General features: G+C 46.5%; 1 protein-coding gene across 4 annotated transcripts in view; it reads right to left on the bottom strand.

Moving 5' to 3' along the window:
- The window catches only part of LOC115557284 (mitogen-activated protein kinase kinase kinase 12), a 22613-nt gene extending 11282 nt beyond the window's left edge, over positions 1-11331 (bottom strand). For 2 of the 4 annotated variants that reach the window (XM_030374981.1, XM_030374980.1), the window contains exons 1-5: positions 10957-11331; positions 7698-8227; positions 3616-3799; positions 3181-3372; positions 2419-2577 (exon numbers count right to left, since the gene is read on the bottom strand). In XM_030374981.1, the coding sequence (XP_030230841.1) occupies positions 2419-2577; positions 3181-3372; positions 3616-3799; positions 7698-8196 (1034 nt within the window). In that variant the 5' untranslated portion in view covers positions 8197-8227; positions 10957-11331. Of the gene's footprint in view, positions 1-2418; positions 2578-3180; positions 3373-3615; positions 3815-7697; positions 8228-10956 lie in introns of all 4 variants that reach the window. The other 2 variants (XM_030374979.1, XM_030374978.1) reach the window with 1 other exon arrangement.
- Between the last annotated feature and the right edge of the window lie 1169 nt (positions 11332-12500).

Raw genomic sequence — 12500 nt, forward strand, 5'->3', positions numbered from 1 at the left:
CTTTATTGGTGAGTGTTTAATGCTTAGCAGTCTTAATGGCTACGTTGGACAAGAAGAAGAAGCGTTGTTGGTGTCTTCCTTTGCACCCAGCCACCCATCATTAACAGTAGTGTTTGGGTGTAACTGCAGTATGCCTGAGAACACTCCAGCATGTTGAAGTACATTGGTCGGTTGATGGGGTGATTGAAAGAGAATGATCTGAGGTGATACTGGTTAAATCGAGCAGTATGCTCCCTGCAAGCCTATTTTTGTCTAACATAATACTTATTAAATTAATACTTATTAATTCAGGAAGGGATGCAAATGGATGTATGTAATTCAAATATATCACAAATAAGATAAGACTTAAATAAGTTATTTAAATGAAAGTACTCACTGAATATATTCAGGCCAACTGTACACATGCCAATCACGTCTATATTTGTATTTGTAAACATAAATATGTATCTTTTTTTTTGTACATAGCATTTACAACCACAATAACAAGTCCAAAGTAGCTACTCTTCATAACCTATGGAGTCCATTCATAGCAACTTGTGTTATATTGTGCGCTGCAATGTTTACGTTTGAATATGCAGAGTATCTTCAGCGTGCAAGGACCATACTATTGTTGGGTAGCAGACACAACGACTCAAACCCAAGGGAAGGTTACTAAGGAAAGTTTGTTGTTGATGGCCCGTTACGGTTACCATGGGGACCAACCTACGCAACCATAGCATCCTGTAGAATGCAGGAGTGTGAGAGGGGTTGTAAATACAGTGCCTTCGTTTTCGTGTTCAGCCTTCCACTCAGCATTAGCTCTGCCATGTCTTTTAAGGAGATTGCTTTTGTTTAGTGCCTCAGTAAGCGATGTTAGAGGTAAAATAAATGACAGCTATTGGAGGCCACATGTTATGTCGATAGCGAAGAGCCAGACCCACATCTTTCACTTTAAAGACCATGCCACTGCCATTTTCCTTTTAATGTCACTTTTGACAGCCGCCGTTTAATGTGTTTACAGATTAATACAGTTCAGCACAATACAGCTCTACTGTAAGTGTACAAGGTAAGCATGCACTGCATGCATCATTATAGATTTAATATACAATATTGTAGGAGAAAGAAAAATGAATAGGGTGATATCATGTTTCAATGCACACTCATTTTACCTTGCCTCCTCCCTAAGTGATTTGGTTGTTTTATTTTAATCAGTCGTGACATTTTTTGAGATCTAGAAATCTTAGATGCATATTGTTGCAGTCTAAACCTCTGCATATATAGAGTGTGGAGGCCAGAGTTATTCTCTTGAACGTGTTACTTCTCTAATTATATAGATGTTAGATAAGATTTGAATACAGCTATGACGTGTTGCATAATGTCCATTCAATATATATTTTTTATATAACTCTGACGTACCTTTGGTGCTACATTATTTAAAATGCCTGCACAGCTTGAGTGCCTTCAACTCCCCAAAAAATCCTCAAAGAGCTTTTCCAAGTAACCCTCTTTCTGTGGAGCCTTTTTTTTTGTGTGTCTCTCGCTTTCTCTATTCTTTTTATCCATGGGAGTGGACTAATTCGCCGGCATTCATTTATTGTAGCGCTGTTTAAAAATCAGCCAACCCCTTTCCCCTGTTTTATTATTTTTTGGAGGTTGTTGTTTTTCATTTCTTTCCCCCCACTACATCAAAAGCCTTTTCTAATCCTATTTTCACATCTCCACTAATGCACTGCTGGCCCGGGGCCAGGGCGACCGCAGGCATGGGGAGACTGAAGCCCAGCCTCTCCCCAGCACTGCAGCATCTGGCAAATCAATTATTAAATTAGCCAGCGCTGTCTCCAACACACACACACACAGCAATGTCGGGTCGAGTAGGAGATGGAGAATGAGAGAGAGAGCGAGAGAGAGAGAGAGAGAGAGAGAGAGAGAGAGAGACAGAGAGAGAGAGAGAGAGAGAGAGAGAGAGAGAGAGAGAGAGAGAGAGAGAGAGGGAGAGGGAGAGAGAGAGAGAGAGAGAGAGAGAGAGAGAGAGAGAAAATGTGCAATTGTATTTTATTGTGTTGTATGCAAGTGTCTGTGTGTGTGTGTGTGTGTGTGCAAGAGTGAGAGTGAACCAGAGAAAGAGAGTGTTTTAGAGAAAGAGAGAGAAAGGAGAGTGTGTGTGCCAGAGAGAGAGAGAGAGAGAGAGAGAGGGAGAGAGAGAGAATGCGGGGGTGCTCAGGGCAGCCCATCAGACATGATAGAGGGGCCTATATACGATTTCATGTAATGAGATATGGCACATAACACTGAATCGATTTCATGGTAATAGGACACTGCACTGTATGGCAAAGCATAACTAATGAGATCTGATGGCGATTTAATGAGCGATTACACTAATGATGAGAAATACAGTTCCTAAAATCAAGCATGGCAGCCTGAAAGGGAGGTGACACTCACCAAATGTCCACCTTCTCTGAGACGGGCTCGTTGCGGATGACCTCCGGGGCCATCCAGGCCACCGTACCGGCAAAGGACATCTTGGTGCTCTTGTCGAAGAGCTCTTTGGACGTTCCGAAGTCTGAGATCTTCACCAGGTCGTCGTACGTGATCAGCATGCTGTTCACACGCACCAGACAGAGAGAAAGACAATAGCTCAGTCAATGAGGTGCTTCTAATGGCATATTATTGAATTATTACTTACAGGGGTTGGATTTTTGGGTCCATTTGGATCTTACAAGGGTTGGTGAACATTGATGTGTTCTTTTTGACTAAAATAGTACAAATTGATCTGTAAATAACTGCTGCTACATTTTGTCTGCTAAATCTTTTTCCAGATTGGTAGTTCTCTATTGGCAGGGCACTATGCTGGAGCCAGTGTGAGGTGGGTTGTGACGACATGTGACAAAACCCCAGTTGCTCCTATGGACCCAATATCATTTTTTTCCAAAAACCTTTACAGCTTAAACAGGGGTTTGCTCACCCTTCAGTGAGTTATAACAGGTAACGTCATTATCCTGGCCCAAGAACACACACAAGCATGGCCCTTATCTGCTGTCCTTAGAGGCTATAACGTGTTTGCTCATGGATCGTGTACAGGAGCGTGCAGTCCAAACTTCGGCTGGGCGGCCATTGATTCCCAAACTCATATACGTCAAGGACGTTTCCATTCTAATCAAATTGAAATAGCAAAACACTCCAACACTGGGGAAGGGAACTGACTTGGGCGACTTGAGGTCTCGGTGGATGATCTTGTGGAGGTGCAGGTAGTTCATGCCCCCGGCGATACCCATGGCCCAGTCCATGAGCAGGGAGGGCACGATCTTGCGTCCGGCCCTCAGCACCTCGTACAGCTGGCCCTGCGCGCAGTACTCCATGAGGATGCAGTAGCAGGGGGCCTGGGTGCAGATCCCCCTGAGAGCAGGAGGGCACAATCAGAGATCAGGTTTAATGGCATTGAGGGTTGTATTGAGGGTTGTTAGGACAGGTATCTCAACTGGGATAATCGTACAAGGGTTTGTAAATCAAATCGTATGGCATTATTTGATCAAATGTAACAGTTTTACGCATTAATATTCTAAAAGCTATGCAAGCTTTGCTTCTCCGAGGCCCTGAAAGCCATTGGAAAGTAACAGAAGGAACTCAAGGTCTGCTCACTTGAACGTGATGATGTTGGGGTGTTTGAGCTTGCGGAGGTGCTTGATGTCCGTCTCCTTGATGTCCCGTACTTTCTTAACGGCCACCTCCTGTCCGTGGAGTTTCCCCAGGAAGACGGCGCCCTGGGCTCCGCTGCCCACCCACTGGAGGTCGGAGATCTCCTCGAACGGGACCTCCCACAGTTCTACGGAAGGGCGGCCTACAGTCATACTATAGCAATCCAATTTTAACGCCGTTGCTTCAGGAGACCAGCCGGATATTCAAGCCTGCGTTTCGCAGTGAATACCAGTCTGGCCTTCGGCTGGGCGGCCATTGATTTCTAACATAAGGCAGCGCTCTCATGTTCTCATGTTGTGAACGGCCGCCAATCAGATAGATAACTGAGTGAGTCTGAGTCTTCAGACTCATGGTCAGGATCAGCTTCCTCTGAATAAAGACCTTGATGCACATTTCCGTTCCTCTTTTAACGCCATTGTTCAGTTTATTTCAGACTGCAGCGCTCCTTCCTCTGTCATGGACTGGAACTCCCTTCCCTTAGCACCGATTGGTCATAGCATATCTATTTTTTATGCGATCTCTCGAAATCTGTATGGTCCCACCACACTTATAAAATGTCCCCCAAAGAGTAAAGACTGGGGCTAACTGTGTTCCATGATAAAAAGCAATTATAAGCATACACTTGGTAAGTAACCCAAAGAAGGGAGCAAAACCATTGTGTGAATTGCATTTGCTAGCGACATTGATTTTTATAGCACACACATATTGACGTCTGGTCCTGTAGTTGGCCAGCTGCTGCGGAGGTCGAGGTGGAGTTCATGTATTTCCATATCACGGCCTTTTATCTCTGCTTGGTGGCTCCGCCCACTCAGGTTTAATGGAGATGAATGGGAGGAGTTTTTGATTTGGTATGATAGCGGTGCCACAATTAGATAAACACAGGTGTAGCTCATTAAGTGAGGTACAACACAGAACCAAACAAGCAATATTACTACATGTATAATTTGTTTATCATATCATTTCCATTACATTTCATAGCTGCAATACTATTTAAATAATAAACAATGATTATTTTCGGTCATAGCAGGAAAAATGTTTTTTACTGAGATTTAATTTAATTTAAAATACACACATTTACTGCTTGTTCAGTGGGGGGGCTGTGGTAACAAGATATTTTAGAGAAAGATTTCCATTGCATGTATAAGAAAGAGAGTAAAACACTAATCCACTAATGCTAACAAAAGGAAGGGCTACAGCGTCCCGCCCCCGAGGTAAGCACCATAAACAGACCACGTGAACCTTTAACACAAGCCCATCTTAAACCCCACCCTGGACCAGCCCAGCAGATCCTAGAACGCTCCCCTCTTGAACCCTCTTTTAACCTGCGCATCAGGCAGGGTCCACCAGCAGCTAGGCATGGAGCAGTAATCTGGATAATGCTCTGTCCTCCGCAACCCTCCACCTAAATCCTGCTTAGTGCCGTTGAGGGGCCGCCATGAAACAGGACTCCAACACTCATGAGGGGGCTACGGGGTGGGTGAGGGGTTTTGTGGAGGAGGGGTGAGGAGGAGACAGTGAAGATAGCAGCATCGACGGCACGTGAGCATCTGTGTTTGTGTGTGTGTGTGTTTGTGTGTGCACCGTGTGTGTTGGTACATGCTTGTTTGTGTTTAAGGATAATATAATGGGAGGAGCGTGGGCTGGTGGAAGTGGTGGGTGTGTGTGTTTAGGGAACGGGGGGGTCGGTTGATCTTTATAGATCTGTGTCAGGGGGCTAGGTTGGATGCTGAGAGTGAATTTTCTAAGGGAACACACACACACACACACACATACATACACACACACATACACACACACATGCACACGTACACACACACACACGCCTGTAAAGGGGAGGAAGGGTCCACGTGTGTTCATCACTCCAATCATGATGACATGAATGATTAATGAGTGATCGATTGGGGTTTCTGTCCCTCCCGAGCCAATAAAGCATACCTTTCTTGAAGGACAAAAGGCTATCTGTGAAACATCATAACCTCCCCCCCACACACACGCACACCACCACCACCACCACGCCCCCCCCTGCCATCTTAGATCTCATAAACGGGGTAATTTCAACGCAAAAAAAAAAACATCCCTGTGGTTCTTCTTTCCAATCAATAGAAACCAGAGAATAAGTGCGATGACTAAAAGTATGACTAGATATGACTTCCTCCGGCTCTTAGTCTGCCCCGAGCTCCATGCACAAAATCAAAGTGTTTCATTGAGGCAAACATAAAAACAACCTTTCAGATACTAAACCAGCTATTTCTATCATTAGTAAGCAAATAGGTCAGGTGTAATTATGCACCCTCTCGTCCCAGAGTGCTTTAAAACAAAATATAATTTCAAACACAAAAACAAACACAAACAAAACACGGTGCTACCCAACCTCAGTCCTATCTTTAGCAGCCGGAGTGAGAGAGCGGCGGGAGATATCGCAGGCCCTGCTGCTCTTGGCCGCTGCCTTCATTCAATGTCTCTTTTTCTGGATAATGAAGACCTAATTTATTTTTCCCTTTTCTTTTTTTTACAAAGAGGGAGGGCTCCTCCGGGGAGTTTAACTTAACGTAGCCCAGACGGTGTTGGAGCCATTCTCAAGTCACTGAGCGGCAGAAATACCATCGCGATAATAGGACACCAGATGAAAGGAGCAGAAGAGGAGGCAGGGAAAGATACAGGGGATGGGGGGGTACAGGGGGGGGGGGGGGGGGGGTGGGACAGGGGGGGGGGGAGGGGGAGGTTGGGGGAGTGGAGGACGTCTACGGGGTGATAAAATATCAGAGGGCTACAAAGAGCTATTGAACAGCCGCACTCCCTTTCTCTTTTGAGAAAGTGTGTATGTGTGTGTGTATGTGTGTGTGTGTGTGTGTGTGTGTGTGTGTGTGTGTGTGTGTGTGTGTGTGTGTGTGTGTGTGTGTGTGTGTGTGTGTGTGTGTGTGTGTGTGTGTGTGTGACGCGGGGGGGGGGTGGGGTTGCCCAGGAAGAATATTTTCTTTCTAGGTCTGTCAAAGATAGCTTCTCTTTCTTTTTTCCTTTTCGACGGAACGCTAAATTCTGTGTTTATGTGTCAATGCCAGCTCTTGTATACCATTTTTTTGTAGGTTTCGTCATGAATATTGCAGTGTGAATTTACCTGTGTGCCTTTGTATCAGTGTGTGTGTGTTTGTGTGTGAGCGTGGATGCAGGTGTGTGCGTGTGTTTATTATGTTGTGCAGGCGGGTGTTCGACGTGTGTGTGTGGGTGTGTGTGCGTGTACGTCAGCTCTGCGTTAATAGAGATGAGAGACGTAAGGTCAACGCATGGCCATGTATAATTCATGAGGCAGATTTGGCAGAGGGATCCCAGGGGAGTCCTCACCATTGTAGAGGCAGCAGACACAAACAACCTCGCGTTTGGGGGAGAAAAGACTCTGCATGTGTGTATGTTTGTGTCGATGTGTGTAAATGGAAGAGAAGGGAAAAACAGGCAAAACAAAAGGAAACACAAAATATGAAAAATAAGCCCCCTGAAGATAGAAGAGTTTCCTCATTCACTACTTTAGTGCCAGACAGTGTGTCTATTTAAATATGGCGTTTGTGACAGCTCTATCTTTTACTAATGATTATTCTCTTTCATTAAGGGGATATGATCCTATAACTGACATCTAAGGAAATTAATAATGGAAGCTGGTCCAGGATTTATTAAGAGATAGAGCGGCACGGACATGAATTCGAATTGGTTTAAATAATTGAGTTTGGCGTTTATACGTTTGTTGTCAGTTAGCCAGCCTACCAGCCAGCCAGCCAGCCAGTTAGCTAGCTAGCGAGTCAGCCTGCCAGTTAGCCAGCCAGCCAGCCAGCTAGCCAGCCAGTTAGCTAACCAGCCAGTTAGCCAGCCAGCTAGCCTGCCAGTTAGCCAGCCAGCCAGCCAACCAGCCAGCCAGCCAGCCCGTTAGCTAGCTAGCCATCCAGTTAGCTAGCTAGCCAACCAGCCAGGCAGTCTGCCAACCAGCCAGTCAGCCAGCCAGCCAGCCAGCCAGCCTCCAGCCCGTCCGTGGGTCTCACCTTCCAGGTTGTGCTTGTGTTCGGTGGAGTAGGCCTTGCCGATCATGGTCCACACGGGCCTCAGGCAGCCAAACAGCCCCTCCAGGAAGCCCCCTCCCCCGTGATGGGGGTGGAACTGCAGCTGGCTGCGGACGGCGCTGCTCTCGGGGTCCTGACCGCCCTCGCCCTCCGTCCCCCGGCCCCCCGGCCCCCCCTCGTTGTCATGGAGCTTCAGCACGCTGTTGGCGAAGTGCTGCTCCTGCTGCTCCTCGCTGGGGGTGGGGCTCTGGCCGCTCTGCCCCCTGCCCGCCCCCCCGCCGCCGCCGCCCTCGGGCTCCGGCGCCGCGCCGGTGGCGATGGACAGCACGTTGCGGAGGACGCACTGGGTGGGGGTGAGGTCCATCTCGGGGGTGCAGGGCGTCTGGGCATCCAGGTGGCGGAGGGGGGGCCCGTCGGAGAGGGGCGAGTTGAAGCAGGAGAGGGAGGGGGAGGAGGAGCGGGGCTCATGGACCAGGGCCATGAGGGACGGAGGGTTGACAACAACTGGGAGCCTTCAGGGGGCAGTCCAGGTAGGAGTGGAGCAGGGCGAGAGAGAGAGGGGGGAGAGAGAGAGAGAGAGAGGGAGAGAGAGAGAGAGAGAGAGAAAGAAAGAGAGAGAGAGAGAGAGAGAGAGAGAGAGAGAGAGAGAGAGAGAGAGAGAGAGAGAGAGAGAGAGAGAGAGAGAGAGAGAGAGAAAAGGGGACATTGTTATTATTATTGGCTTAATGAATATTAATAATAGGTCTTATAGTATGAGAAGCGGTAGTAGTAATACAAAAAGTACTGTAGTGTAGTAGTAGTAGAAAAAGTAATAATAGTAGTAGCATGAATAATAGTATCAGTAATAGTAGTAGAAACAGTAGTAGTAGTGTAGCATAGTACAAACTGAAGTCATATAGTAATTGTTGTAGCAGTAGTAGTAGTTGTAGTAGTTGTAGTACTACTACTAGTAGTAGTAGTTGGAGGAGAATGGGCAGTAATAGCATGAATGGAAACGTAGTGGTAGTAGAACTAGTAGCACTATATCATGTTAATATCAGTCCCTATCGTATTATCATGTCATGTTCTCCGTAGTTCCTCCCATTAGGCTTTACCTCCTAAGGAGTACAGTACACTCAGACACTAAAAACAAGATCCCTGTGAAGCCCTTGGGACGAGGCTTCTGATAAACGATGGATTGAATACATGGTAGCAGCATGTGTAGCTCGATGAATCATATTACTCTCATATTACCACTATTTCTGTCCTTGGAGTTCACTCCGCTCCAATCGATTTGCTGAACCTCTTTTGTTCATTTGTTTCAGTTTTCTGTCTAGAAGAACACCACCACCACCATCACAGCTCGGATATGTTTTATCTGGAAACACTGCCAGAGCCTCCACACATCATTCTCCAGCTAAATCACTAGAATGCACGGCTTAGAGGATGCTTAAAAAAAATACTGAAAACGAATCACCCTCTTTGCAGAGGACAAATACACTGCAGAGGTCAATAGACGGGGGGGGGGGGGGAATAAAAAACTGTGCGTAGTCACCGTTGGCTGTGGTCTTACGAGAGGGCTTTTTATTAGCCTCCAGCTCATTTCTCTAATGTCTCACCCAGACCGCCTCATTATAAAAACTGATGCGCTGTGTTTTATGAACACTGTCATCTTATATAGAGAGCCTGCTTTATGTATGACCCTCTCGAGTGCACTGCAGATGAAATGCCTCAAACACAAACTATTGGGTCCTATTTCACGGCTGTGGAGTCTATCTTTATGTGCACCAGAACACACAAGACCAAAGACACACACACTAATGGAATATATTCTGGAGCCAGTATCACGTGTCAAAGCATGATGCCCTTGGACTTACATGCTCAACATTGTTAGAATATGAAAAGCACTTCATGGGAAGATATAGGACATATTTGATTGAGCAATGACATGTCTTTCCAACCTCGTCATGGAGGCCACATCTCACATCTTAAAGCAGCTCCACTATCTTAAAGCACCTCCACTCTCACACTGAAGGAAAGGTATAGTGCATTCATATTCTCAATCTCATGCCGTTTGGAATCAGATATTTCTATGGACTCAGGAGATGTTTCAAACTCAAGGAGATGTTCTGTAGCCGGCATTATTTATGCAATATGGCTTACAGGCCTATTACAATCTACTTTTGTTTATGTGGTGTGTCAGTGAATGCACTGCTGTGTTGGGGAAATAGACCAGAGTGCTGCTGTTCAAATCACAAGGGTAATGTTTCAAATGGGTTAGAAGCTGCAGTCCTTTCTCTAAGGAAAGACGCGTCCTCCATGCACTCAGAATGAAGACATGTTTAATACTATTCATGTTTTTCATAAAATAAGCTTGAAGTCGCCTCCCAAGGCTACCGTGGTAATTAGGCCTTTATTACTGTGTTCAAAAAGGGTACTTTGTGTTAATCTATCAAATCTGAGTTTATTATATACGCAGCTAAATAAGGAGGGGTGTTTTTATGTCATATTGAAAAAATAAATAAATAAAATGGAATTCCACATAAAATAGGAATCACTATATGATTTACGCCGGAAGTACTACCTAATTTGAGGTTTACAAACACAGATACAGGCGCCCTACAGCAACGTAAGAACATCTGCAATGATCCTAACCTGTTTAAGCATATCTATGCCTCATTGAGAAACACATTTTCAAAATCTATACGGTGCAATACAAAAAAACACAAAATAAAATTCGTCAAATAGGGGTCATTATGAAACCCCGTCACCATTAAAGAAGGAATGAAAAATGATCCTCATTATAAATATCAACCTCTGAAACTAAACCTATCCTGTGTGACACAGCTGTTGTCTCAAATCGAGGGGGGAGAAGAATATCACACATCGTTCACATGCGACTGACTTCGTCTCTTTAATAATCCTGTCCCCCGCCCCCCTCCATTCGTTTTCGAGGCACCAGCTGCGGGACCCACAGCCTCGCTACGGTGTGTAACAGGCCAATGCCTGGTGAATGTACTCTGGAGAAGGGGGGTCGGTGGTGGTGGTGTTCGCATCGTCGCTTCTACTCGTCGACTCAGCAGCGGTTACCGCAGGTCTACGATCATTGCCAACATTAACCTGCTACATATGCTAATTATTACAAATAATAAAAGACCAGGGCGTCTATAATGCCCGCATCGCTGCTTCTTCTGATCCGCTACGGTACCGACGCGGACCGCGTCCCGCCTCCTCGTTTTCAGATACACGGATGTTTTCCTACCTTAAAGCCGGAATCACACGTCCATCGCTAACATCCCTGGCTGGCTGATTCCGGTCCGTGTTTCTGTCCGCCAGTTATGCGTGAGTAGCGAGGTAAACGGCCACGCACGCTTCTTCTCGCTGTTTGTCAATGTCAAATCTCGGGCATGAACGTGGTTATTTATTCCCCTATCACCTGCATTAACCTTCAACTTGCTGCGGATCGCTGTGCCTGTTACGACTTGTCCGGTGATCTATCAGTAGTATATCCCGTTGGAAAACACTGGAGGAGGTTAGCACTGCGCATTCGACTCTCACCTACGCTGCGAGTAAAGGAGAGGGGCGTGTGACGTCGGGACGAAGAGATGGATGCTGTGGGGAGTGAAGCGTCCGTGAGGAGGGGGTGAGGGTAAAAAGAAGAGCAGCAGCCGATTCCTCCGCCAATCAGAGGCAGCTTCTGCTGTGACGTCGGTCAAAGCGGGGGTATGGGACATTGGGGCAGCCACTGAAAGCAGGTATAGCGGACTTTAATCGTGTGTGCGTGTGTGTGTGTGTGTGTGTGTGTGTGTGTGTGTGTGTGTGTGTGTGTGTGTGTGTGTGTGTGTGTGTGTGTGTGTGTGTGTGTGTGTGTGTGTGTGTGTGTGTGTGTGTGTGTGTGTGTGTGTGTGTCCTTGCATGCATGTAGACCTACACAGGACAGCTCAGTCGGTGTGTGTGTGTGTGTGTGTGTGTGTGTGTGTGTGTGTGTGTGTGTGTGTGTGTGTGTGTGTGTGTGTGTGTGTGTGTGTGTGTGTGTTTGTTCCAGTGTGTGTTATGAGCATGATGTCACCCCTCAAGCACGTAGCATTTGACTGGACGCTGATTTAAATCCCCCGAAACCCTATTAACACACTCTTCATCGACTCTAATCGCTGTGTAATCGGTGAGGACCGAGGAACCCTTCTGCCACCGGCCCAAGGAAAGGGGATGTTTATGTCAGATAACAACTCAGCTAGAACAATCAGAGTGGGGGACAACCCCATAACTTCAATAGGCTTTTCCTTCTGACCTTTGTCTTAGCCAAGGACAGAGGAAATGTCCTCTATCATTTTCTAACAACAACAGGCCTATTCCTCAACACATGTACACTATGTTGTGTAGTGCCGGCTGTGCTGTGTTCGTCAGCCAATGAGATGGACGCTTTTCCTGCCAATCCCTCCAGAGCTTCCGTCTAAAGGAGCTGCCAGAGAGAGATCATGAAGCTCTGGCTCATATTCCAGGAGTCAAAATACCCTTCTCCTACGTCTGGAGTACCCCATGTCGAGAGTTTTCAATTACTGTCTGTCAGAGTGGCTGTACGTGACCCTTTTTCCGAGTGCTAAATCCCAAATCCATCCCTTATCTCCCAGATTAAGCCCATGTTAGGTTTAAACCCTAACGGTGACATCACCCTGGTAGAGCGGGCGGGGGATTCCCCCACTGTGTGAGACCCGGGGAGTACAGGCAGGCAGAGCCTTAACAGCACGTCCACGTGGTACCGGGGCGGAGGTTGGCGTTAATATCTGAGCTTACTCTCTAAATGTTTCT

Source organism: Gadus morhua, chromosome 13, assembly GCF_902167405.1.
Source record: "Gadus morhua chromosome 13, gadMor3.0, whole genome shotgun sequence".
In the NCBI taxonomy this organism is placed as follows: Eukaryota; Metazoa; Chordata; class Actinopteri; order Gadiformes; family Gadidae; genus Gadus; species Gadus morhua.